Source organism: Orcinus orca, chromosome 16 (genome assembly GCF_937001465.1).
Source record: "Orcinus orca chromosome 16, mOrcOrc1.1, whole genome shotgun sequence".
Lineage (NCBI taxonomy): Eukaryota > Metazoa > Chordata > Mammalia > Artiodactyla > Delphinidae > Orcinus > Orcinus orca.
Genome location: NC_064574.1, coordinates 45857713 through 45881727, shown reverse-complemented (window position 1 = coordinate 45881727; position 24015 = coordinate 45857713). Strand labels below are relative to the sequence as shown.

General features: G+C 39.8%; 1 protein-coding gene across 2 annotated transcripts in view; it reads left to right on the top strand.

Annotated features, from left to right (window-relative positions):
• The window catches only part of XRN2 (5'-3' exoribonuclease 2), an 80095-nt gene that overhangs the window by 54869 nt on the left and 1211 nt on the right, over positions 1-24015 (top strand). For both annotated transcript variants that reach the window (XM_004270421.4, XM_033429410.2), the window contains exons 25-29: positions 3955-4023; positions 4117-4248; positions 6090-6217; positions 17078-17141; positions 22205-22343. In XM_004270421.4, coding sequence (XP_004270469.1) covers positions 3955-4023; positions 4117-4248; positions 6090-6217; positions 17078-17141; positions 22205-22343 — 532 coding nt within the window. The remainder of the gene's footprint in view (positions 1-3954; positions 4024-4116; positions 4249-6089; positions 6218-17077; positions 17142-22204; positions 22344-24015) is intronic.

Genomic DNA, 24015 nt, shown 5'->3' with positions numbered 1-24015 from the left:
CCTCTTGTTTCTAATGGTGGGAATTTCTCAGAGTAATCTATATTTTTTCCCCGTTATTTTTATTTATATATTTTAGTATAATGGAATTATTTCCATTATTTTTAATGCTCTACCTATAAAAATTTGAATTACGTTAACCTGAAAAAAACCAAAAGCACTTTGAAAGTTTGGATCCAAATAAAAAGTTACCCTTTGGACCTTTGCCTAATGGGTTCCTGCCTAAGTCTGTTTTACTTTTAGGAAGTTTAAGTTGTGGCTGATGTTATCACATTGGAAAAAAGTACAGTAGAGTTGTGCTTTAGCTTCTGTTGTTACTTTAGTTTCTAGAAACATAATAGTTCTTAGTATATATTTTGGGGAACAAATTAAAATACAAAAAATATCACAACCAGTCAAAGCTTAACTCTTTCTAGGAGAGAATAAGTCTTCAAATTGTTCTCAAAGATCCAAGGGGAATGAATGCTTTAATCTTTCAGATCATAAGTTGTGTCCCTTGTCCCTTCAGTGGGGGACCTCCAAACTTATTTTTAAATACTCCTTTTCTGTCTCCCAATGGCTTGAACCATATTAAGTATAAGATCACACTGTTGAGTGTAGTTCTGAGGGGAAGTGGGAGAGATATTGGAGATTGTTTTCTTATTAGCTTGGAAATGTTTTCCCTTTCAGAGCATGAACATGAATAGTGGAATTTTAAAAACAGTTTTATTGAGGAATAATTGACATATAATAAACTGCACATATTTGATGAATAAATGGATTTGTTTTCTCAAACATTACCTTCAGCTCTCTTATTAAACCTCTTGTAACCGTTGTCTTTCGAGAGAGATTATCCCTATGACCTGGGATTCTCTCTTCTCCCTGGGAGCTTGTTACTTGGCTGTTCACTTCTTAGTTTCAGCTCTTTCTATGCGCGCCTTGCAGGTGTTCCCCTAGAGCCCTCACCTAAGCATGATCTTCCTTCCAGCTCCAGCCCTGCCATTTCCTTAGCTCGCCCAGCATTCCCTAGGCTAGGACTGTGACCTCCTTTTGGTTCTCGCCCCATCTTTCTAATGCAGTGTGGCCGGGTGGTTCTTTCTGAATTGCATCTCGGATTGCTTTTACTCTCTGACAACTTGAAGTGGCCTTACGTTGTGGTCAGAACAAGCCCTTCATGACAACATTCCAGTTCAACCAGGCCGTCTTACTGCCCACTTCTGTTCACATACTTTTTCATTCCAGTTCAGCCCTTCTCAACCGGGGTCCCACCTGAGAATTAAGTCTTGAGAACTTAAAGCATCTACTGCATGTAATGAACCAGTTTGTATCCTGTGCCTTTAGAATGGCACTGGTTATGTATCTTCCTTGGGAGAACTGAGAATGTATGTAGTCACTCAAATCATTTTTTGTAGGGCTTGTTACTTCTCTCCCAGATCCCCATTGAGAAGGCTGCTCCAATTAAACGGAGCTACCCCTTTCCATGTCTGTTCCATCCTGCAGCCAGTCCTGTCCCACCTTCAACCATAGCCTGTTAGGTGCTGTCTTCCTTGGTCCCAGGTGAAAGGCCCCCCTCCCCCATACATACATGCATTTAGCCCACACTCACAAGGGCGTGTGTGTGGAAGGCATGTGCACTCACATGCTTTGATTCAGCATCTTTCCTGTGCCTGTTGTTGCCTTTTCCACTTTCTTCCTTATTAAACTGTTATTAAACCTTTTCTGTCTATTTCCCCTATTAGAAGGGGAGGCAGGCTCCGTGCTTGGTCAGCGTTTGTGCCCCTGATCCCACTGTGAGACCGTGTATGCAGTGGGCACTCTGAAAATTTGTTTGGTAAACTGCCGAAAAGGCCTGCTGACACTAAGAGAAGTATTTTGAGATACTTTAGTTGCAAGTCTTGCTTTATCACCAGATTTCTCTCTCTCTCTCTCTCTCTTTTTTTTTGGCCACTCCACGTGGCTTGTGAGATCTTAGTTCCCCGACCAGGGATCGAACCTGTGTCCCCTGCAGTAGAAGCTCGGAGTCCTAACCACTGGACTGCCAGTGAAGTCCCCAGTTTTCTCTCTTTACTATGTATCTGCAAAGCCCTAACAGACCCAGATACCTATCTCTTTCTCTTTCACCCTCTTAAACCTTTCATACTGCCTGTCGTGCCTGGCCCTGCCCTAAGCCATCTGGAATAGAGAACATCTGAGATAAAGACAGTTGCGGTGAAGAGTGAGTTTGTAAGAGGAACAGATTGAATAAATGAAGTGTTGTTCAGCTGTTCTTGAGCTTATAGCATCTTTATTATAAATGAAACTATTTTTGTGTACTTAAAATATACAGTTAAATCCTACTGCAACGAAAATTTCTCTATAGCAGATGGGCCCTAATTATTTTAAGTGGCAGTATTTGAAGAGGAAAAAAAAGTTAGCTATCTAAAATGTCAACCAGTTCAATAAAACCTTTTTTCACTGATTGCAACTGTAATCTGTAATCTTTGGAGGATCTTTGGAGAATATAAAAAAGCAAAAAGAAGGAAAGGAAATGGTTGAATGTGCAAGTAACCTTTTGGTGAATGTGTGTCTAGTCTGTTGCATGTGTACTTTTCCCACGTCATTAAGTATTTTGTTACATTTTAAAAAATATCAATCGAGCATACCGTTTTTAGAAAGAACCATAGTTTCTTTAACCAGTCCACTATTGTCCATACACTTAGGTTTTACAGTTTTTCAACATTATGAATACTGATGTTATGAGCATCCTTAAGTATAAACCAGGCGCGTATCCAGAGTCCTAGAAGAGACGTTGCTGTGTCAGAAGGAAGACTTGTGTGCTTTGGGAGGCGCCTGCACACACACACACACCCCCCACCAGAAAGGAGTTTGGCCCAGCTTGTTAGTCTGAATGTACAGCCTTTGTGTAGTGTTCAAATGGTGACTGTTACATTATCACAGAAACACACATTAGTAGAGCAGGATACAGGCTTCCAACTGGGATGTTTTGTGTTTTTTCCCCTGTGGATTATTTGTGTTCTTTTTTGATTTTGCAAATGTTTCTGTTGTTGTTTGCATCTTTCTTGTAACAAGAGCTGATCTTCTCTAAGATGCCAGAGGGAGGGTCTTTGCCATGGCCTGAACAAAATGAAAGGTGTTTTTTATTTTTTGTTGTTGGAAACCTCTTGGATCTGTCTCTGATATTCTACTGGAATTTCTCAAGAGTTGGGCAGGCAGTGTCTGTTATTTCTCTGTGATCACTCACAATTAGCTTGAACATGACTGTTGCACAGAAAGTTACACGAGGGCCATCCTGGAAATTAGTGGCGGTTTGGTGAGGAAGATGTTTAGCCATTTGGCAATTTGGCAAAATCCAGTGACTAAGATCATTTTTTTTTCTTTTCTTTTCTTTTTTTTTTTTTATGAAAGCTTATTTATTTATTTATTTATTTATTTATGTTTGCTGTGTTGGGTCTTCGTTTCTGTGCGTGGCTTTCTCTAGTTGCAGCGAGCGGGGTCCGCTCTTCATTACGGTGCGCGGGCCTCTCACTATCGCGGCCTCTCTTGTTGCAGAGCACAAGCTCCAGATGCGCAGGCTCAGTAATTGTGGCTCACGAGCCTAGTTGCTCCTCGGCATGTGGGATTTTCCCAGACCAGGGCTCGAACCCATGTCCCCTGCATTGGCAGGCGGATTCTCAACCACTGCACCACCAGGGAAGCCCCTAAGATCATTTTTGGAGAACATTTGAATTTTAGTTATTCTGTGTAAAGGTCAAAAGTGCCTAGTTCCTTGGTGGCCTAGTGGTTATGATTCCAGGCTTCCACTGCCGGGGCCCAGAGTCAGTCCCTGGTGGGGGAACTGAGATCCTGCAAGCCACGCAGTGAGGCCAAAAAAAAAAAACTTAAATAAATAAAATAACGGTGAAAAGTACCTGAGTTTACATGATAGTTAAGTGAGGCTAATCCAGTGTAATCACTAAATTGTGTATTGTTCTCTTCTAGTATTAATTTTAAAGACCCACAGTTTGCTGAAGATTACGTTTTTAAAGCCATAATGCTTCCGGGAGCAAGGTAAACAACAGTGCATTTATAAAACTCTCCAGGTTTATTTTGTGTAAACGAAGTTCATCCCTATAACTAAATTTTGTATTTTCAAATGGTTAGAAAACCTGCACCGGTACTGAAACCTGGCGACTGGGAGAAATCCAGCAATGGGCGGCAGTGGAAGCCCCAGCTCGGCTTTAACCGGGACCGGCGGCCCGTCCACCTGGATCCAGCGGCCTTCAGGGCTTTGGGGTGAGTGGTAGGTTTCTCTGTGTGTGTATTTTGCTTTTTCTGGGTCTTCCACAAAGCATTAAGTCAGCATTTATGCCACAAATATTTAATATTTAATTAAATACAACTATTTTGCAGATATTTTAATGACTTTGATACTTTTCTGCTTTTCTTCATTTTTTAAAATTCACTTCTGTTTCTTTGGTCTGTATATTGCTTTATGTGTTGCTTGAGAATTCCGTTATTTTCTCTTAAGAGATTTTGCTGTCTAGAAGACTGTTATTTCAAAAGAATAAAACATGCTCTTTACCCTCAAGAAAGTTCTGGCCGAGTTCATGTCCGGGTGTCCCCAGTACCTCTGAGCAGAGCCATCACCTCCGGGGCTTGTACCTAAGCACTGATGTCTCTGTGCTGCCTTAATGTGTTTTCTGGCCTGTTAGTCAGGTTGAGTCTCTTTTAAGATGTCTGCTGGCCATTTGTATCTCCTCTGCTGTGAATTTCTGATTTTTATCCTTTGCCCTTATTAGCTATCAAATTGTCTTTTTCCTAGTTATGGAGACAATCGTATATAAAAGAGGGAGCTTTGAAACGGTAACACATAAAGCTGGGATAAAAAGAGCAATGTGCTGGGGTAAATATTAATGAGTTATCATCTATGAATTAATGATGATAACTCAAAAATAGATATTTCCAATTCATAGGAAAACCTTAAGATTCAAAATGGGATTTAGGCAGTAGGTTACCATCAGCAGCGTGTACTTTATACAGTGGCTAGTAAGGGACAGTGGAGTCATGGGCTTTGGATCCTAAACGTCTGGATCAGATGCCTTGTCTACCACTTGATATGTTTGTTCACGTTACTGAACCGCCCTGTGCCTCCATCTCCTGTGTGTAAAATGGGAATCATAATCACACCTACTTAACTCATGAAGTTGTTGTGGGGATTAACTGCTTAGGATAGTTTCTATTGTGGTTGGTTGGTCGTCTTCATTCTTAATAGTAAAAGAAATGCAAATCTAAAATATTCTTAAAAGATTTCTTTTTTGCATTATTTCAGCCATTTTGGAAAGCAACATAGAAATACCTCTAAATAGAGTTTTAAGTTCTGAAGGTACTCTGAACTTTTGATCCAGATTCCTGCTTATTGGAATTTATCCTGAGAAGATATTTTAGAGGAGCCTGGTTATATGCCCAGATCTCTCTAGGCATTGTTGTCTATACTACTGGTACTAAATGGTGGACTAGTTTAGTAAAATATGAGATATCAACATGTAAATATTCTATAGGTATAGATGTTAACACCTAGGAAGACTATGAAAGATATAGGGAAATGTTTGATATATCAGTAGTAAACTGAAAATAGTAAGATATAGAGTAGTAGTATATACAGTTGACCCTTGAACATCTCTGGGGTTAGGGGCACTGACCCTCTGAGCAGTCGAAAATCCTCAACCGTGGATTGTATAGGACTCTAGTATTTACTATTGAAAACAATCCACCTATAAGTCGACCTGCGCAGTTCAAACGCACGTTGTTCAAGGGTCAACTGCGTAGCGATAGCAACAGCATGGGTCTTTGAGGACAAAACAAAATATAATGCAAAAAAAGAGAAATGGACTCAGATTATTTTTTGCATAAAGTAATTAATATTTACATGATTATTAAAAATCTTTGGTGTGATAAGTGAATATTTGCTGTCACCATTATCGAGTACTGTTTTGAACTTTGTCCATTATAAATCTTTTAAATTTGCATTGTCTTAATCAGATCTAATAGTACAAAGACGGCTGCCAACATTTATTTATTACGTGTTGGATATATGTCTATATAATTGTTTTGCTGGCTGGGGGGTCCTTTTATAGCCATGTTATGCCCAGAGGCTCTGGAACTGGAGTTTACAGCAATGCTGCACCACCACCTGCGACTTACCAGGGAAACTTGTACCGGCCACTGTTGAGAGGACAAGCCCAGATTCCAAAGCTTATGTCAAGTAAGTTTTCAGTAATGGATTATTTTACCTGCTAAATTAAGTACTGCAACAAAGGGTGGCTTCTGATCTTCATTGCTAAAAAGATTTATTATGTCAGTGCAGACATAGTGGACTTAAAAACGTAATGTTTAGAAGAATTATAAGAGAATACTTCATACAGACTTTCAGATATTTTTATCTTATCTGTATATAGTTAATTGAATAATATGAATTGGATTTCTTATTTTCATTTCTAAATCTGCTTCTGGGTGAACATATGCAGAAAAAGGTATGCCAAACAAGCTCCTGTTTATCCATTAATACAGGTAATGGGGCAATTAAATCAGGTGCAATAGACATGGAATTGGAATTACTTGAAAGACAACAGTATCTGTTTCTTAATTCAAATCGTATCTTAGTAACTGCCTAACATAAAGACAGGCGTTGCCTTAGGTAGAAATATGCCTTTAACCTTGTGGTTCTGTGAAGACTGTGGCCTTTCCTTGACCCCTTATAACTTGTTTTGTGGGCAGAAGTGAATCAGAAATGTTAACTGTGAAAGTGATTATATGGCATTTGGATTGCAGTGGAAATGGGAGAAAATAGTTGAGTGTTGGGCTTCGGACTTTGTATTAATTTTAAACTGTATCCCCATTAACTGTTGTGTCTGAGCTCTGTGGCCGGGCTCATTTTCAGGGAAGTGTAGGTCACGTGCCAAGTTCTCAGAGCCCTTCCTTTGTGAAGCCTGTGCTTCTGCGTTCCGGGTTGTCTGGTTGCTGCCCCACCAGTCAGCCCCTGCGTGGGGAGGAGGGAGACAATGCGGCAAGATGCTAACATTTGTTAAATCCAATTGTTGTAGCATTTAAGTTTTTTTCTGAATGTTTCAAATAGTTGATAAAAATTAAATTTAGAAAAAACAGGAAGGGCTACTCTATTGCAGAGAACCCTTAGAACTCCTTTTAAACCAGTTACACCTGTCAAAGAAAGAACCAGATTAAAGTGAGGATTGTTGGGAAATACTTATGCTTTGTACTTAGTATTGTTTGCATGCTGATTTAGTTACAAAACCATTTTTAACCTGAAGCCCTGTAAGAAAGGAGTTCTGATGGTCTCCTTCTCTCAGGGTCCTGTTTTCACCGTGTTCTGTCTGTCTGTCTGTCTGTGTGTCTCTCTGTGTGGCTTAATGACACTGAATGGCGCATTGTTAGACTCCACCATGAAATCTGTGGACTTCAGCGGTTTTATTCTATTTAGTGAAGGAAGCACAGAAGGGGCACAGGGTTTAATGGGCTTCTTGGAGATCTGCTTGGTTACAGTAGTTCCCTCAGCTGCTTTCCCCCGAAAATTTAGCAAATAGCATTTCTGAGTATTTCCATTTGTAATGCATGCGGAATATGTATCAACATGTACCACATACAACAGAAAAGTCTAATCACTTTGTAGGAGTTATCTGTGCCCTGAGATCTCACCAGTGAGCGGTGAGAGCATCTCCAGCTAATTGTTAAAGCCAGCTGTTTACTCAGACGTTCTTTATCAGTTCCTTTTTCCTTGTGGCTCTTTGCCATTTACTTCTATCTCTACTGGTATCACAGCTTCCAAATACGGGGACAAAATGAGATGCAAGTGCTAGAACCAGGTATAATCTCTGTGGATTAGTTTAGCCAGTACTCCGCAAGACCATGGTTGTGGGGAATTTCTGAGGTTGTTGCATTGAGTAGACTTTCCGAGGTGTGGCAAGAGGTTTGAGTAGCAGAGGTGAAAGCACACGTGCTCTGTGTTAAGTGGCTTCCTTCCACCTCCTGTTTCCTAAGGCCCAGTTGCTGGCCTGCTGCCAGCAGGATAAACCATAGTTTATCCAGATGGCACCTGGACATCTTACTTAAAACTTTGAAGTCTTTTTTTCCCACTAACTTAAATTGACTTATTTTTAATTTGTAAAGTGTATCAATACATTATGGTTTTGATGTGCTTGCTGTATGTTTTCAAATATACATCAAAATGAATACAACCACGAAGAGAACAAGCTTGTTCATGGACCCCCAGAAAATCATCTTCTGTACCACCTGTGACATGTATCACACTTGGGGAAATATTGCCTAGATCAGTGGTGCTTAATCAGGGAATCATAGGCCATATGAGAATCTGTAAAAGTCATGGAGTCCCTTCCCAGAAAATCACTCAGTGTGGGATTCATATAAATCCAAGTACTGCATCCGAGGTCCCCTTCCACCCTGCAGGATCCTGTCCCAACAGTAAGAGAAAGAAGTCAGAAAGTTCTTTTATTTATCAAGGTCATACCAGAGGTAAAGAATTTCATACCTTTCAGGGCCTGCAATTCTAGAGTTCTTAGTTTGCCTTTTGTGGAAACAGACAACTCTTGTCAGCATCTGGGCATTTTATTTAAAATAGTGGGGTCCCCTCTTCCCTTTTATTACTTTGACTAACTCGTCATTTGCTGTTTTATAGCACTTAATTAGATAAAATTTGTTTATACTTACAAAGAAGCTTTGATTAGAAACTTTGATTAGAATCTGTTCCACTTAGAATCTCTTTAATTACATCATTAAAAAATAGGAAATATGCTTTGTGAAGTAGGGATTCACTTTGAGCAAGAAACAAGTGGCCCTCTCTGCCTGGTGACTTGTAAACATTGAGTCACCTGAGGATCAGTGCTGGGACTCTCATTGTATTTAACATACCTTTTCAAAGGGGGTGGGGATGGGAGGAGTGAAAAAGTTTATGGAAAAAAATCAGCCAGGATGCGATATTTAAATTGAGCCAACAAGGGGGAATTTGGAATACTCCAGGCTGAGAGAAAATAATGAGCCTGAAGTACACTGCAAGTAGTCAGGTGGTATTAAGCTTAGAATATAAAATTAGTCACAGTATGCATTGGAACTGATTATGAAGGTAGGGAGGCTGATTTTTTTTTTTTAACTGATGTTTTAAATGTATGTTAACTGTAATACACATTAGTTAAATAAAATATGGTGTGTAATAGTAAAACATTTTAAAAACCAATAAATCCATGATCGTGAAATAAGCAGTTTCTCTGTTAATTCTTCATATATGCAATTTTTGAAAATTAGGTTATTATACATGTTTTCACATATACTTTTTATTAAAATGTAACATACATAAAGTGCCAAATCATAAATGTACAGTTTAATTTTCTTTTTTTTTTTTTTTTTTGCGGTACGCGGGCCTCTCACTGTTGTGGCCTCTCCCGTTGCAGAGCGCAGGCTCAGCAGCCATGGCTCACGGGCCCAGCCGCTCCGCGGCATGTGGGATCTTCCCGGACCGGGGCACGAACCCGTGTCCCCCTCATCGGCAGGCGGACTTTCAACCACTGCGCCACCAGGGAAGCCCTACAGTTTAATTTTTATGAAATGATTACAGTCATGTAACCACCACTCAGATCAAGAAACAGAAAGTTGGGACTTCCCTGGTGGTGCAGTGCTTAAGACTCCGTGCTCCCAATGCAGGGGGCCTGGGTTCGATCCGTGGTCCGGGAACTAGATCCCACATGCGTGCCTCAACTAAGAGTTTGCATGCCACAACCGGGGAGCGGGCGAGCCGCAACTAAGGAGCCCGCTTTGCCTCAACTAGGGAGCCTGCCTGCCGCAACTAAGACCCAACGCAACCAAATAAATTAATTAATTAAAAAGTTACTGGTGCCCAAGAAGCCCCCCATTGTGTCCTCCCCCAGCCACTGCCCCTGCCCATTAAAGGCAACCTGACTTCCATAGATTAGTTTTGTCTTTTTTTTTTTTAACGTAGTATCTAACAGTCTCTTAACACCGTTACCCTTTTAAAATTTGTCCTAAAAAGTTGTATGTTTTGCTTCTGAGATTTATCTGCCTGTCGCTGTAGCGCGAGTTCATTTGTTCTCATTGCTTCTTGTGTCCCATTATGTGACTGACCGTCATTTATCTGTCCAGTTGGGATAGTGTGGAGTTGGTCCCCAGCTTGGGGGTGCTTGGAATGGACCGCTGTGAAGCTCTCACATCCTGGTGCGTGTTGTAAACGCTTCTGGTCGGTCCGTTCCCAGAACTGCAGGGTCAGGGCTATGTGCACGGTCACCTTTCGTGAGAAGTGCCAGACACGGCCTGGTTTACATCCCCGCAGCAGTGGGGGGGGAGGTCCAGCTGCTCCCTGCTCTAACCAGCCCCTGGTGTTGTCAGCCTGTTCGCTTTTAGCCACTCTGTTGGACGGGTAGTGGAAGCTCACTCACGTTGAATTAGCCTCTTCTTGGTGACTTGGAGCAATTTTTCATGTTTATTGACTGCTTGGATTATCTTTTTTGGTGATGTGCTTGTTTGGGTCTTTTGTCCATTTTTCTACAGGGTTGTCTACCTTTTTCTTTTTACTTTGTAGGAGTTCTTTTATAGTCTGGTTATGAGTTTGTGTGTGGGTTTTTTGTATTGGAAGTATCTTTTTCCACTTGAAAACTTGCCTTTTCCTTTTAGTGTCATCTGATGAGCCAGCATTTGGGGAAAGTGGGTGAGGCGTATGTGGGAACTCCTTGTGCCCTTGTAGCTTTTCTCTGGGTCTTGAATCATCACAATAAAAAACCGAGGACGAAAAAAATTAGTAGATATTTCATGTATTTTGATGTTTTTGTAAGTAATATCTTTTAAATGTCATTTTCCTGTTGCTTGTATATATAAAGAGTTGATTTTTAAATATTGACTTTATCCGACAACTTCACTAAAATTCGTGTATTCCAAAAGTTTGTGTGTTCTTTCGGATTTTTCCCCTACTCAGTCATGTCCTCTGTGAGTTGTGACAGTTCTATGTATTCGTTTTCTAATCTCGATGTCTTTTGGTCTTTTTGTTTTACTGCACTGCCTGGGACCTCCAGTGTGAGTCAGTGTAAGTGGTGATGGTGGGCATCCTTGTTTCATTCCCAGTCTTAAGGGGAAAACTTGTAATATTTCACCGTTAAATATGATATTTGCTATAGTTTTTTCATTTATAGAAGGAGTTTCCTTCTATTCCTTGTTTCTAGTGGGTATTGAATTTTATCAAATGCTTTTCCTCCATTTCTTGAGATGGTAATGTTTGTTTGTTCTTCTCCTTCTGTTACATGGTGAATGTACACAGATTGATTTTTGACTGTTAAGCTAACCTGGCATTACTGGAATAAGCCTAATTGTTTGTGATATATCAATTTTGTGTGTGTGTGTCAGTATAGTGTGGGTTATTTTTTCATCTCTATGTTATGAAAGATTAGTTTATAGCTTTCTTCACATGTCTGGCCTCATAAAACAAGTTAGAAAGTGTTTCCTACATTTTTGTTCTCTAATAAGGGTTACTGTGAGCTTGTTGTCATGTCTTAATCCTTAGACTCACACAAACCACTGAATTCTTCTATCTCTTTTTTGGCAAGAGTTTTTAAAAACTTTTTAAAGCAAAAAAATGTGCAGTTACATCTCGTTTCTAGAACCACAACTTGCTTGTGGAAAGACTTGGTGGTGGTTCTGTTTAGGGAGAGATGGTGAAAGTCTGGACTGATCTGTGGCGAAGTGGATTCCAAGTGGAGAAGGTGGGAATGGAGGCACTAAAGGACTGCATAGTTGAACGTGCGAAGTGCAGGAGAGAGAAGATTCCAGATGAGGCTCCTTGTGCACTGAGGGCACCTGGGGGACTAGAGAGTTTGGAAGCACAGGAGGATGGAGGAAGATGGAAGAACATGATAGTTCTGATTTGTGTGGAAGTTGAAATGCCTGAAGACATTGATGCCATCTGCCTGGAGGTAGCGATAAGGATCTGATACCTGCTCAGGAGAGAGGAAATTGGGAATCATATCCGTATAAGCCAGAAGTGTAAAAGTTTAAGCAGGATTGCGATAGGTTAAAGATTTCTAATTGCCCTTGGTTATACGAGAACGTAGAAAAGCCTGGGGTTGTGAGATTGGATTTCCTAGAAGGCAGCCATGTCATTTGACACAGTATTCCCTGATACCTTTGTAAGAGATGTGTTGGAGAAATAATCGGCCTAATCTAGAATAGTTGTTGCATGGTAGTAAACTGGTCACAGTTGTATGATAAGCACAGACAAATGCTGCCAACTGTCAAGAAAGGAAATTCCATGTTCTGGGATGTTTTCCCCAATACTCTTTACATGTGGCTCAACAGAAGATTTGGTTTTTCTTTTCTTTTCTTTCTTTCTTTTTTTTTTTTTTTTTTAGTTTACTGTCATTAATATTTTTCTGGCATATTTATTTCATGGTCTCTTGTGACCTCTAGATTTCATATTTATGCGGACAGACCTAATCCTTACGTATATGCCAACCAGTCCATCCATCCATCCGTTGATCCATCTATCCATTCATCTCTCTCTGTGTATTTTCTCTTCTAATTTGTATCTGATCCCTTACGTTTACATTTATATTTACATATCTTTTTTGAATACAAAGTGTTTTAAGGTAGTATTACCCTTTTAAGAAGAGCAGTGATTCCGGGGCGGGGGGTTGTGGTGGGATGAATTGGGAGATTGGGATTGACATATATACACTAATATGTATAAAATAGATAACTAATAAGAACCTGTTGTATTAAAAAAAATAAGGTGAAATTCAAAAAAATTAAAAAAATAAAAATGGATACAAATGAACTAACAAAACAGAAAAAAAGTAATTATGGATTTTCAAAAAAAAATGTCAGATGTCAAAAAGGATTATTTTCTAATGTTTAACTGTTTCCACATTAAATTACTAATAAAGTGAATGTAAAAATTGTACTAAAAAAAAGCAGTGATTCCAGATGTTTTACCCAAGATCTTTTATTTTCTCCCCATGAATCTGTGTTTGTCAAGATGCTTACTCCTGAAGTGCATGTGTTAATAAAGTATGTTTATTTTTCCTTCCTGTCTTAATTGGGTGGGTGTAGTCATGTGAATTCTAAACTTTGGAAATATTGAAAGTAGTTTGCAGAGATACCCAGTCTTGCCTTCTTGAGACCCTGAGCTTCTGAGCCTCCTGGTTGAGGAGGCAGCTCTCCTGGTCCTTCTGACATAAAATAACATGAAGAGTCACCTCAGCTGACAGCACAAGTGCACGTGAACCATGGAGCAGCATAGTGTGTTGGGGGGGGTGGTGCTGGCTTTCCCTCCACCCTTATTAGCCTTGTGACCTCAGGCAGGCTTTTGTCAGTACTCCCTTTCCTCATGTCTAAAATGATACAGAGAACACCCATCTCACAAAATATTCACAGTAAGTGAGTTTAAGTTATTAAGTACTTGAAACAGTACCTGGCACATAGTAGATACTGTGAAAGTATTCAATGATAAAAGATCAGCATTCCTCTTTATAGAATTTTGAACTTCAAAATTTGTTTAGAGGGCTTTCCTAGTGGCGCAGTGGTTGGGAGTCCGCCTGCCGATGCAGGGGACACGGGTTCGTGCCCCGGTCCGGGAAGATCCCACATGCCGCGGAGCGGCTGGGCCCGTGAGCCATGGCCGCTGAGCTTGCGCGTCCGGAGCCTGTGCTCCGCAACGGGAGAGGCCCGCGTACCGCAAAAAAAAAAAAAAAAATTTGTTTGGAAATAGTTTTAGTAAAATTGAGATCTAAACTGTTTAGTCAGTCTTTTAAAATATTTGTAGTATCAATATCATAGCTGGTTTTTCATGTGGGGCAGAGTTAAATCAAGGAGAGCCATTGGTCATACTTCCAGCTCTGTTGAGTGACTGCTGCAGGCATTTCTCACTGTCAGTCTTTGATGTGTCAGTTTTTGGCTGACGGGTGATTGTCCGGGTACTGGGAACTTGTCAGAGTCAAGTGCAGCCCCAAGTGCTCAGCATGAATAAAGCGTTCGCTTCTGCAACCTGGAGAACGTGACATGTCACTTCTCTTCATTTCAGTCGGTAAACTTGTCAGTTAGCGGCATTTGAAAAGTGATTTTTGATTAGTGCAATCAGTAAACATGGAATCTTTTCCATGATTGCTACGCTGATTAGGTAAATTGTCACTTGAGGAGCTATTGGTGAAGCCTTGGTTTCTGTGGCTGTAGAGCTCTAGAAAAGGGATATGTTTTTAAAGACCACAGGAAAAAATTAGCTGTCATTTTTTTTCTCTCTCTCTTGCTTGTACCTTTGTGAAGTGCAACTCACTATCTCAGATTTTTTTTTTCTCCCTCTCAAATGGATCTTCTTTTAGAGCCATACAAATGAATGGTAATAAGTTTGTTTTACATTCTACTTCTCAGCCAGGAAATAATTTCTGCTTTATGAACACTTAAGGGCCATATATATTGCTCAGAGCCACATGAAGAGATTTGTTTAAAGGTAGCCTTGAAATTTGTCTTCAGTCCTTTTTATTTTTCTTCTTGGGTTGAAAGCAAGAGATATTTTAAAGTCTTAACACAATTTGTTTAGGTTTTTAACAAAAAACTATAGTTTTTGCATGTGCTGAGTTTGTTGTATGGGAAAAAAAAAGTTGTCCTGGAGGTGAGAAATAGTGAAAGCAAAACAGAGTGGGCAGCACCTGGCATACCAGAATTGGTGGGATAGGAGCTCTGGCTGTTTTTCTAGACATTTACAGGTATACAATTAGACTACTGAGAAGGGCTCCCCCTCTCCAAAAAAAGCATTTACACTTAGTGAACATTACATTCCAATTCTACTTAGAAATACTGGTGTGCTTAATCTAACACGCAGCGTATTTGGATCTAGTGAACATGTATTTCCTGATGGTGAGGACTTTCCCTCCACTTAATACTGTTCCTGGGAGGAAATATACCAGCTTTTTCCCTGACTTTATTTTTCATAAAACATTAGGATAAACATTTCTGAAGGCTTTTCTTAATGTAAATGTGTTTTTTTTATTATCTTCATTCAATTTGATATTTATTAGGAATCCTGTGTGGAAGCTTTTATTAGTACCATGGAGAGTGTGTTCTGTGATGACATCATATATAAAGAGACACCATGCAACCAGAATCATGGAATTAAGTTTTTATGTTAAAAAGAGGCATGTTTCCAGGGTGACCACAGTGATTCTGGGACATGTGAAGTACAGAGCTAGACAGGCGTCCAAATGAAATTTACTGTATTTCTTTTGACCTTTGCTATATTAGCTAGTTTTTTATAATAAGACACTAAAATATAATACTTCTGGGAACATTTTAACCAATTTTCACTGACCTAAGTTTTGTGCAGTATCTGAATAGTTACGGACTACAAGTTTAACAAAGTAATCATCAGGAAAAGTGGCCAAAATGTTGGTTTTACTTTCGGTAGATTGCTTTCTCGTAACTCATTGAAAATCGTATAGTGTATTTTAAGTTTCTCTATAGAAGTAAACTGCACAGGGGGTTTGCTGTCTTGTAAGAATTTCTGGTTTTCCCTCCTCCGATTTAGATTTTCTGGTGGTGTACAGTCTGCATAGTGATTCAGAAGTTATTCTGCGCCCAGACTAGGGATCCTGGCCCTGTTTCCTGTGGATTGTGTGGCAATGAGCTTCCTGAGTTTCCATTCAGGTTCTGAATATCTAATGACCAACGGGAAACCTCCTCAGCATTGTTCTCAGTTTGACCGCTACTAATTTGGTTTTTAAGAGATAAAAGGGGGACTTAATGCAGATTGACTAGGGATGCCACCTTTCTTTCAGTTCAGAATGGAATTCTGCTTGGAAGTGATGGTGGTGAAGGCCTCGCGCGTGCACTGATCGCTAGGCCAGGGGCTGGGGTGGCTCCCCTGGGGTGGTTTGTCCATCCAGGAGGCTTTCTTGGGGCCAGTACCTCAACTGTGTTGCTTCCAGAGCAGCAACAGCTGGGTGTTTCATGCTGGAACCTTTGTGAGCAGCCAGGTGCTTTACTTGTTCCAGATTCTCCTTTGCAGGGGGTTTTAAAGCACAATTCTACTTTTCTTTCTTCTTTTCTCCGCCCCCCCCCCCCCCGCCCCCAAGTAAACCCAGATTGCATTTTTTTGGTTGGTAACCAGAGATAAGCTTTCATTTCTTCTTTCCTTTAAGAAAGTAATTTCGAAAAGCATGTTTCTAGTTTGTGTTTCCATTAAAATGTGAGCCTGAATACATTATGGTAAGCCTTGTTGTCCTTGGGCCTTGGGAGTCTGGAGGAGGTTACTGTCCTCATGCGGAGACCTCATTAGACAACTCCTGGAACAGCTGTTTTAATTAGGTCACACTCAGACCCTGCCGGAAGGTGGCTGAGATGACTGAGACTGGGGACTGGAATGGTGGTTGGTTGATACCAACCTGCCGACTGTGCTGGGGGTGCCCTTCATCCCATTTACACAGAGGACCAGCAGCCACTTAACTATTCCTTGTAATTCGTTCGATGTTCCCAGCTTAGCTTCTGTTAGGGGAAGAGGTTTGACTCTCAGAAAACAATAGGGAAGTGGGCAGTCCCTTTATGAACATGTCTTCTGACCTGTGTTCGAGAGATTGTGTACTGTCTGCTTCATGTTAGCACAGCTAGGTAAGTCAGCGTTCTTTCCAGTTTACACATTTCGGGGGCAAATTTTAGGATTTCTATTAAAGTTACTATTCGTTCAGTTTGTATTTATGGATGAAACCAAAATACCATCGTTTTGCACAGCGTTTAAAATAGAAATGTAAAACACATGTATAGCTTTATATACACAGATAGTGAGGGAGAGAGAAACGTGAGTTTAATGACCAAGGCTTCTAAAACTATGTTTTGTTATCAAAGGAGAAATAATTTAACAGATTTACTGACCCTGTTGGTTTCATATCTTTTTACATTTCCAGGGTGTGTAATTATGCTAGTTATTTAATTTATATTCGGTCTCAACTTTTTTCAAGAATTTTTAATTATAATATATGTGGGTAGCTGAATAGTGATTACTTTTCAAAAAATAAAAAATCTCCTGTTCAACCCTTTCCTGTTTATCTTCCAGATATGAGGCCCCAGGATTCCTGGCGAGGTCCTCCTCCCCTTTTCCAGCAGCAAAGATTTGACAGGTAATATTAAAGCAAATATGACTTTTCAGTAACTTTTCACGTCAGCATTTGAAGTTTGGGCTTTCTCTGTGGTATGAAATATACTTTCTTCCCTCTAAATAGTTTCTCTTGTGCCCTTTCTTTAGGAAAATAGATGGTTAACATGTTGAAGTAAAAGATTCATGCCTGTATACTTTCCTGCTTTTCTTGGTTCTTGGCCTTTATTTTATTGATGCTTTTGAGGTGCCCTGAAAAATGCAACACAGAGAGCTTAAAGTTGTATTAGGTTTTGGTCAGGCTAAACAAATTTCTTTTTAGAAGTGTTGTGCAGCTTAATGAGGCATAACTAATGGAGTTCCACTTTTATCATTTCTGTGCCGGCAGCACAGCATCAGTACAGACCAACCATTGATTCTTGCTGCAAACCTCTTGAAGTCCTAATCAGCTTCTTTGGTACAACTTTTTCAGGGCTGACAGACCTATTGTAGTGCAGTGTCACTGTAGGTCAGTAGTTATTAGTTGCCACTGAAAACAGTTTCTTTAACTACTTAAGACTGAACTGAATTAAATGCAGAAGGGACTCAGAAGAGGATTATGGGATCTGCAGTCTAATAAGTACCACGGACGAGGAGGAATGTGACATGGTTTAATAACAAGGGATGTTTGACATGTGTTCTTTCATTGATAAGTTGTGCTCTCCGAAGTCAGGTGGTCTCTGCACGACAAGGCAGCCGGGCGTGTTATGAATAATTATATTAACATCTGAAGAATAATTTTTTAAGGGCAGCTTTAAAGTCTGTCGTCTCATGCTGGTCTTGCCAGCACCAGTAAATGCTAAGACGAGTTTAAGCCCCCACATAGTACGTCTTCCTTCTTTGCCTTCCCAGTTCTGATCTGTTTTGTTTGCCTCTCTTCTGCCGTTTTAGCAGTCTGAGCTGTTCACATCTGAAATGAATGAAGTGTTGTTATTTGAACAGGGTTATAACCTCTACCCCCTTTAAGAAAGGTCTTTCTTTAGAGACTCCAAAACCTCATTTCATTATTTTCTTCAAGAAGATAAAAGAAATTATGTTATTCAATTGTTTATTAATAGTATCAGCTACTTAGTGCAAGCTGCATTTTAATTTAAAATAACTGCTACTGCCTGTGTTTATGTTTTGTTTTCAGTATAAGTGCTCAAGGCACATGGTATGTACCACTTCAGCATCCTCAGAGTAGCACCATTGTCAAACAGATTAAATGAGTGAGGGGTAAATTTTTTCTAAATTACATATTACCACATTCACACCGATCTCATTTTAATAACTGTCTTTCTCCATTACGTTTGTCAAGTTTGATCCTAAGATTTGGTTTCTCCACTTTGTTGCTTGCCTTTTTCCCATATTATTAATAATCACCAGTATTATCATGTGCTTGGGAAGTGCCAGCACTGTGCTAACATGCTTTTAGAAACGCAAATTCGCTTATTCCTCTTAGCGACCCTTTGAAGTGGATGTTATTTTTACAGATGAGGAAACTGAGGCACACAATTCAGTAGCTTATCTGAGGTCTCTCTTCCTCACCATCCTTTACTAAGAAACTTTTCACTCAAGCGAAACTCGTCAGAAAACTGACTCTAAGCATCATATTCCATAATGCCACAGGGACTTCACAGAAGAAAAGGAGCCCCTTCCACTTTCAAGGCACCCTTTCTTCAGTCCTAAAGCTTTCCTTCCCTCTACACATTGTTTCCCTAAGATTATCACCTTGTGTCCTGACATCCATCGGTTTTTTTTGTTCTGCCCTAGCCAAGTTGGTATCTTCTGGACTGACTCTGTGAACCCAACAGATCTGGGACATATTTTGTGGATGTTTTTGGTTTAGTTTTAGTCAGAAACTAAAATCATGCTGTAGAGCAGAAGTTACGTGTGAGCGTAATATAATTATTTCTTATGTCTTAAATCATGGTCATTTAAGACACACACCATTTATTCATAAAGAAAACAAAGTTTGAATTCAGCCTCCTAAACTTCACTATTAGCCAGCCTCTTAGCAAATACAGTACATCACTCGTTTCTATAGCACGTGTCAGTCTAACCTTTCTGACCTTACAAGACATAGAGGAGAAAATACAAACTCATAGTCACTTTGACTTTGCTGAGATGTCACAACTGGTAAGTAGAATTCTTCCTAGAACCAGGTTTTACTGATGATTAGTTTAGTACTTTTCCACTGCACAGTTTTGAGTGTTTGGTTGAAAACTCTATTAGAGAAGAAAATTTTGAGTGTACTTTTTTTTTTAATAAACTACACTGTTTCTTGAATTAATTCCTACTTTGAAATAGTATATATAATTCATATATTCATTTCACTTAAAAATACACTGGGCGCATCCCTGCCCCCACCTTCTTCTCCCCACACAGAGACAACCTAGCGATCATTGTGTTGATGGCGAGTGAGGTCCAGCATGTGCCTCCTCCTCACCTGAGTTTCTGCCCTGTTGTCTGTGTCTTTGCCAGTGGAGCATTCTCTTTTCTGGCCGTATGCAAGGTTTTTTTATCCATTTAGTTTTTAACTTAAATGGGTGCTAAGCTCAAAGCTGATTTGCCACATACACACACACAGACACACACAAACACACAGACACACACACACACAGACACACACACACACAGAGACACATACACATAAAGATACCCCAGTGGTAGTATGTAGTTATGTCACATTACCAGCTACTTTCCAGAGCAGTAATTTAGAAACTTAAGAATATTGTTGCTATTCATGATGCCAAATGCCTCAGTTAAGTTGCCTCAATCGATGGCTACTGATTTTAAAAAGTTAAAATGTGTCAGCCTCAGCGCTTCCATCCCAGATTTAAAATATATTTTCCAGGGTAAATTTCAGTTTGTAAGTATTTGCAAACTAATATAATTAGTACAGTGTAGAAAAATGATAAACTTTTGTAAAATAAAGGCCTTTCTGCCACTAACAAGCAAAAGAGAGTAGTACATGTCCCTCTTACTTGCTCTTTCCATTTAATTTTAATTAAATTATTTTTATAAATATTATTTTTGTCAAAAACGTTTCAAGTAATCATTTCAAACAAAAAGGAGAACTTTGTGCTTTTAAATTGTGGCTTTGTTCCTAACCTATTTTTAAATCATAAAATAATGTAAAATTGCATTTATAATGTATTTTATCCATACCAGCAGATTTTCCTGAAACTCAGTTGAGTGAGTTTTAGCATTATAAAACTGTAAAGAAAAAATGATCACAGTTAATACAATGTGTGAGTTGCACTTAATGCAAGTGGGTTTTGCATGCTCAGTTTTGATGAGCCTCCTTGGTCACAGCACAAACCTCAACCCCTCAGTCCTGCAGAGAGTGGAAGAGACCATATGTTCTCTACATATGGAGCTGTTCTTCCTAAATAGATGAGGCCTTCTCACTAAAATATAGTTGTATTAATGAATCCAAAAAATAATTAAAAGCCCTGAATATATGCATATTCTTTCTGAGGTACAGATTTTTCATTTTATTTTGACTCACAGAAAATTATATTATTAGAGTCCTGATTTCACCACGAACTGTGAAGAATAGCATTGGCCTTTCTAGAGTTCTTAAAAGAGCTGTTCTTAGAGCCATCACACAAAAATAATTATCTTTGGTGTTTGAAAAACAAAACAAAACAAAACAGGCAAGCTCCAAGTGAAGGGAGGAGAGTGGGGGGTAGAGAGGATGGATTCAAGCTTGAATAGCTGTGAGAAGAATGCATTACACAGTGAGCCCAGCTTTGGGCTTTTCCCCCTAAGACCTAGGAAGTGAAATTCATAAGCTGATCAGTTATAGCTAATACCAGCTAGTCAGTGCTTTAGCAAATTTAAAGTTTGCTTATAATTCCTCCCAACATCTGTAATGGCCCCAAAGCTTCTAATGCTAAAATATACTGGAGAATTTTGCTACTGTTTATTCTTTGTAGTGACTGTTCTATAAACTGGAAGTTGAGGAAAATGCCTCAAGAAAGTTATGTCATACATGGTGATTGCTTTTAGAGGGTAATCTTTGCTACATTGTTTATGTGACAGTTTTAAATTGTTATGATTTAATACATCATACCTGTTGCTTTGTATCTGCAAAGTTAAAATAGGCACTTGAAGACAATTAAAACATTTCTTTTGACCATAATCTGGGCCAGCAAACTGGGTTATAATAGCTGTTGAATCTGTGTTCCCATGTAAACTGTACACCAAATGCCAGTCAGCCCATGCCAATTAGTGCTCATGTTGCTAGGTCACCGTGGTCAATTGAAAGCTGCATCAATAGAACTTGAAAAGGTTTCCTCCTGATCAGACCTTCTGACATATTGAGCAGAATAATGGATGGGAAAAAACAGCCAAGTCCCCTACCCTAGATTCAAAATACTCAGCCGTAAGAATTCATTTGCAGTGTGCAATTAACTAGAAAGAATGGACTCCAAGAACCAGCCTGGACATTTTTTAAAATAAAGCCTCATTCTCCTGTCTTGTACATGTTTACTCTTTGGATAGCATCTTATTATTTTTTATTTTTTTTTTTTTTTTGCGGTACGCGGGCCTCTCACTGTTGTGGCCTCTCCCGTTGCGGAGCACAGGCTCCAGACGCGCAGGCTCAGCGGCCATGGCTCACGGGCCCAGCCGCTCCGCGGCATGTGGGATCTTCCCGGACCGGGGCATGAACCCGTGTCCCCTGCATTGGCAGGCGGACTCTCAACCACTGCGCCACCAGGGAAGCCCTGGATAGCATCTTAAAATGTAGCCAACTTGGTGATCTTGGGTCCAAAACTTTAAGTGACTAAAAAGAAAACTTGACAGTTGAAGGTGAACAAAATTTTTTTTAAGTCAGACCTTTCTGATTCAATTGAGTTTAAACATCCTTTTAAATAAATGCTGATACTTCCTGAAACATGTTAAACAACACTCACTGTGAGGGATATAAAGGCCACTCTGATACTACATATCCCCTACGACAAATCCAGGCAGATTGGATTGTCCTCAGATTTGGAGATGATGATACCTGCCAGATTTTAGGCTTCTGACTTTTAATGCAAACATGATGCTTTTCCACAGAGGCGTTGGCGCCGAACCTCTGCTGCCATGGAACCGGATGCTCCAAACCCCAAACGCAGCCTTCCAGCCAAACCAGTACCAGATGCTCGCCGGGCCGGGCGGGTATGCACCCAGACGTGATGATCGCGGCGGGAGACAGGTGATGCAGCGGGGACTGTGGCATGGAAAGCTTACTGCTCACTTTGAATGGAACCGTGCCTCTTGGGACTCCATGGTTTGGTTTGGTTTGGTTTTGGTTTTGGTTTCCTTAAACATCTGTGGATAAGTTACTGATAGAGTAGCTCAGTCGAACTTGGATCCCTCATTAAAAATGTATACGGGGTGAGTATCTGCCTCACTAAATAGGTTATCCTTTGATGATGCTGAAGAATTTTCAGACCAAAAGCCCCTTTAATCACAGCAATCTGATATTTAGCACAAATATGGTCTGTCACCAAAACATGTTTATCCTTAGGGTATTGCTTTTTAGTTTCATAGAAACTAGATCTCTCAAAATAAATGGTAATGTTCTAGAAGCTGAAAGTAATATTTCACCTTTTCAGCTGTTATCTTTATTCCTCTTGGGAGTTTTCTGTCTTGATTCATCTGTTCTCTATCTTCATGGAAAGAAATCTTTCCTATCTAATTTCCCACTTTTTTTTTTAAACTAAATTTAAACAGCTATACATTGAGTGAGTATAATAATTCCTAGACAAATTCAGTAAATGTAAGCTTTATTTCCTTCTCTTTATAGCATCTACTTTTAGCAGCATTTAGGCCTGAGGTCTGTTTGCCTCAGTGTTTGTCCCCCAGCCATTTGACACCCTGGCCAGTATCTACATGCTCTTTAATCAAACGCTTGCCAGAGAACAGGATCTGAATGCCGTGATTCAGAATGTGTGCTATTCCTGGAGTTGGCACCTGTGGTGATGTGAAGTGGTTTTTAAATTGCTTACCTGGTGTCGCCTACAGCCTTTTGCAGTGCTTCGAATATTAATTTTCTAACTCAGGTTCTTGCCATGTGTCCCTTTGTTCTGCCAGCTGAGAAAAATCTTCTGCCAGCTAAGAAAAATCTTTTTTTTCCACGCTTTTTTGGTGTATTCTTACAAGTCTCAGTTCACTTTACAAGAAAGTAATCATCTTGTCTTTTGAGAGAATTTTGTTACAGTTCTTTAGAATCAATTTGTAGAATATGACTTTGCATACTCTCAGCCCGAGATCTCTACAGATGCTATTGGTAGGTTCAGTAGATTGAGACTATTTATGCTGCTAGTGTGAAGGGGACACTGGGCCAACTAAATGATGAATATTTTTGAAAGGAAGGCACACTTGCAACTAGAAGAAGTTCTGGAGGAAGTTCAGTCCAGTCACCTCATTTTTCCAAGTCAGGAGTCGAAAGCTTAACCCTCCTGCCTCTGGGTTGGGCAGCAGAGCTGGGGACGCCTGTGACTTCGGACCCTAGTTCAGCGCCTCCCCTGCCTCCTTTAGGGGAGCACGTCCCTTTAAAGGAGCCTTCTGCTGTTACACGAGGTAAAATTCTTATTCACTTAGGAGATGCAAACTGGTTGTACATTATAATTCTTTTAGGACCTTTTGGAAATACATTTCTTTCTTAAGTCTTTTTTCTGTGGAGATTTTTTTTTTAAATTAAATCAGAATTTTGAAGCGCTGTTAAATTGTAGAAGTTTATTGTTAAAAGCAGTAAAATTATGACTTCATTATATATTTAGTGGAGTTTATATGACTAAACAAGTCCTTAGCCTACATTATGACCTTGAAGGACTACACATATTCATGTTATAATTTAAACTAGTGAAGCGCTCTGAGTGGCA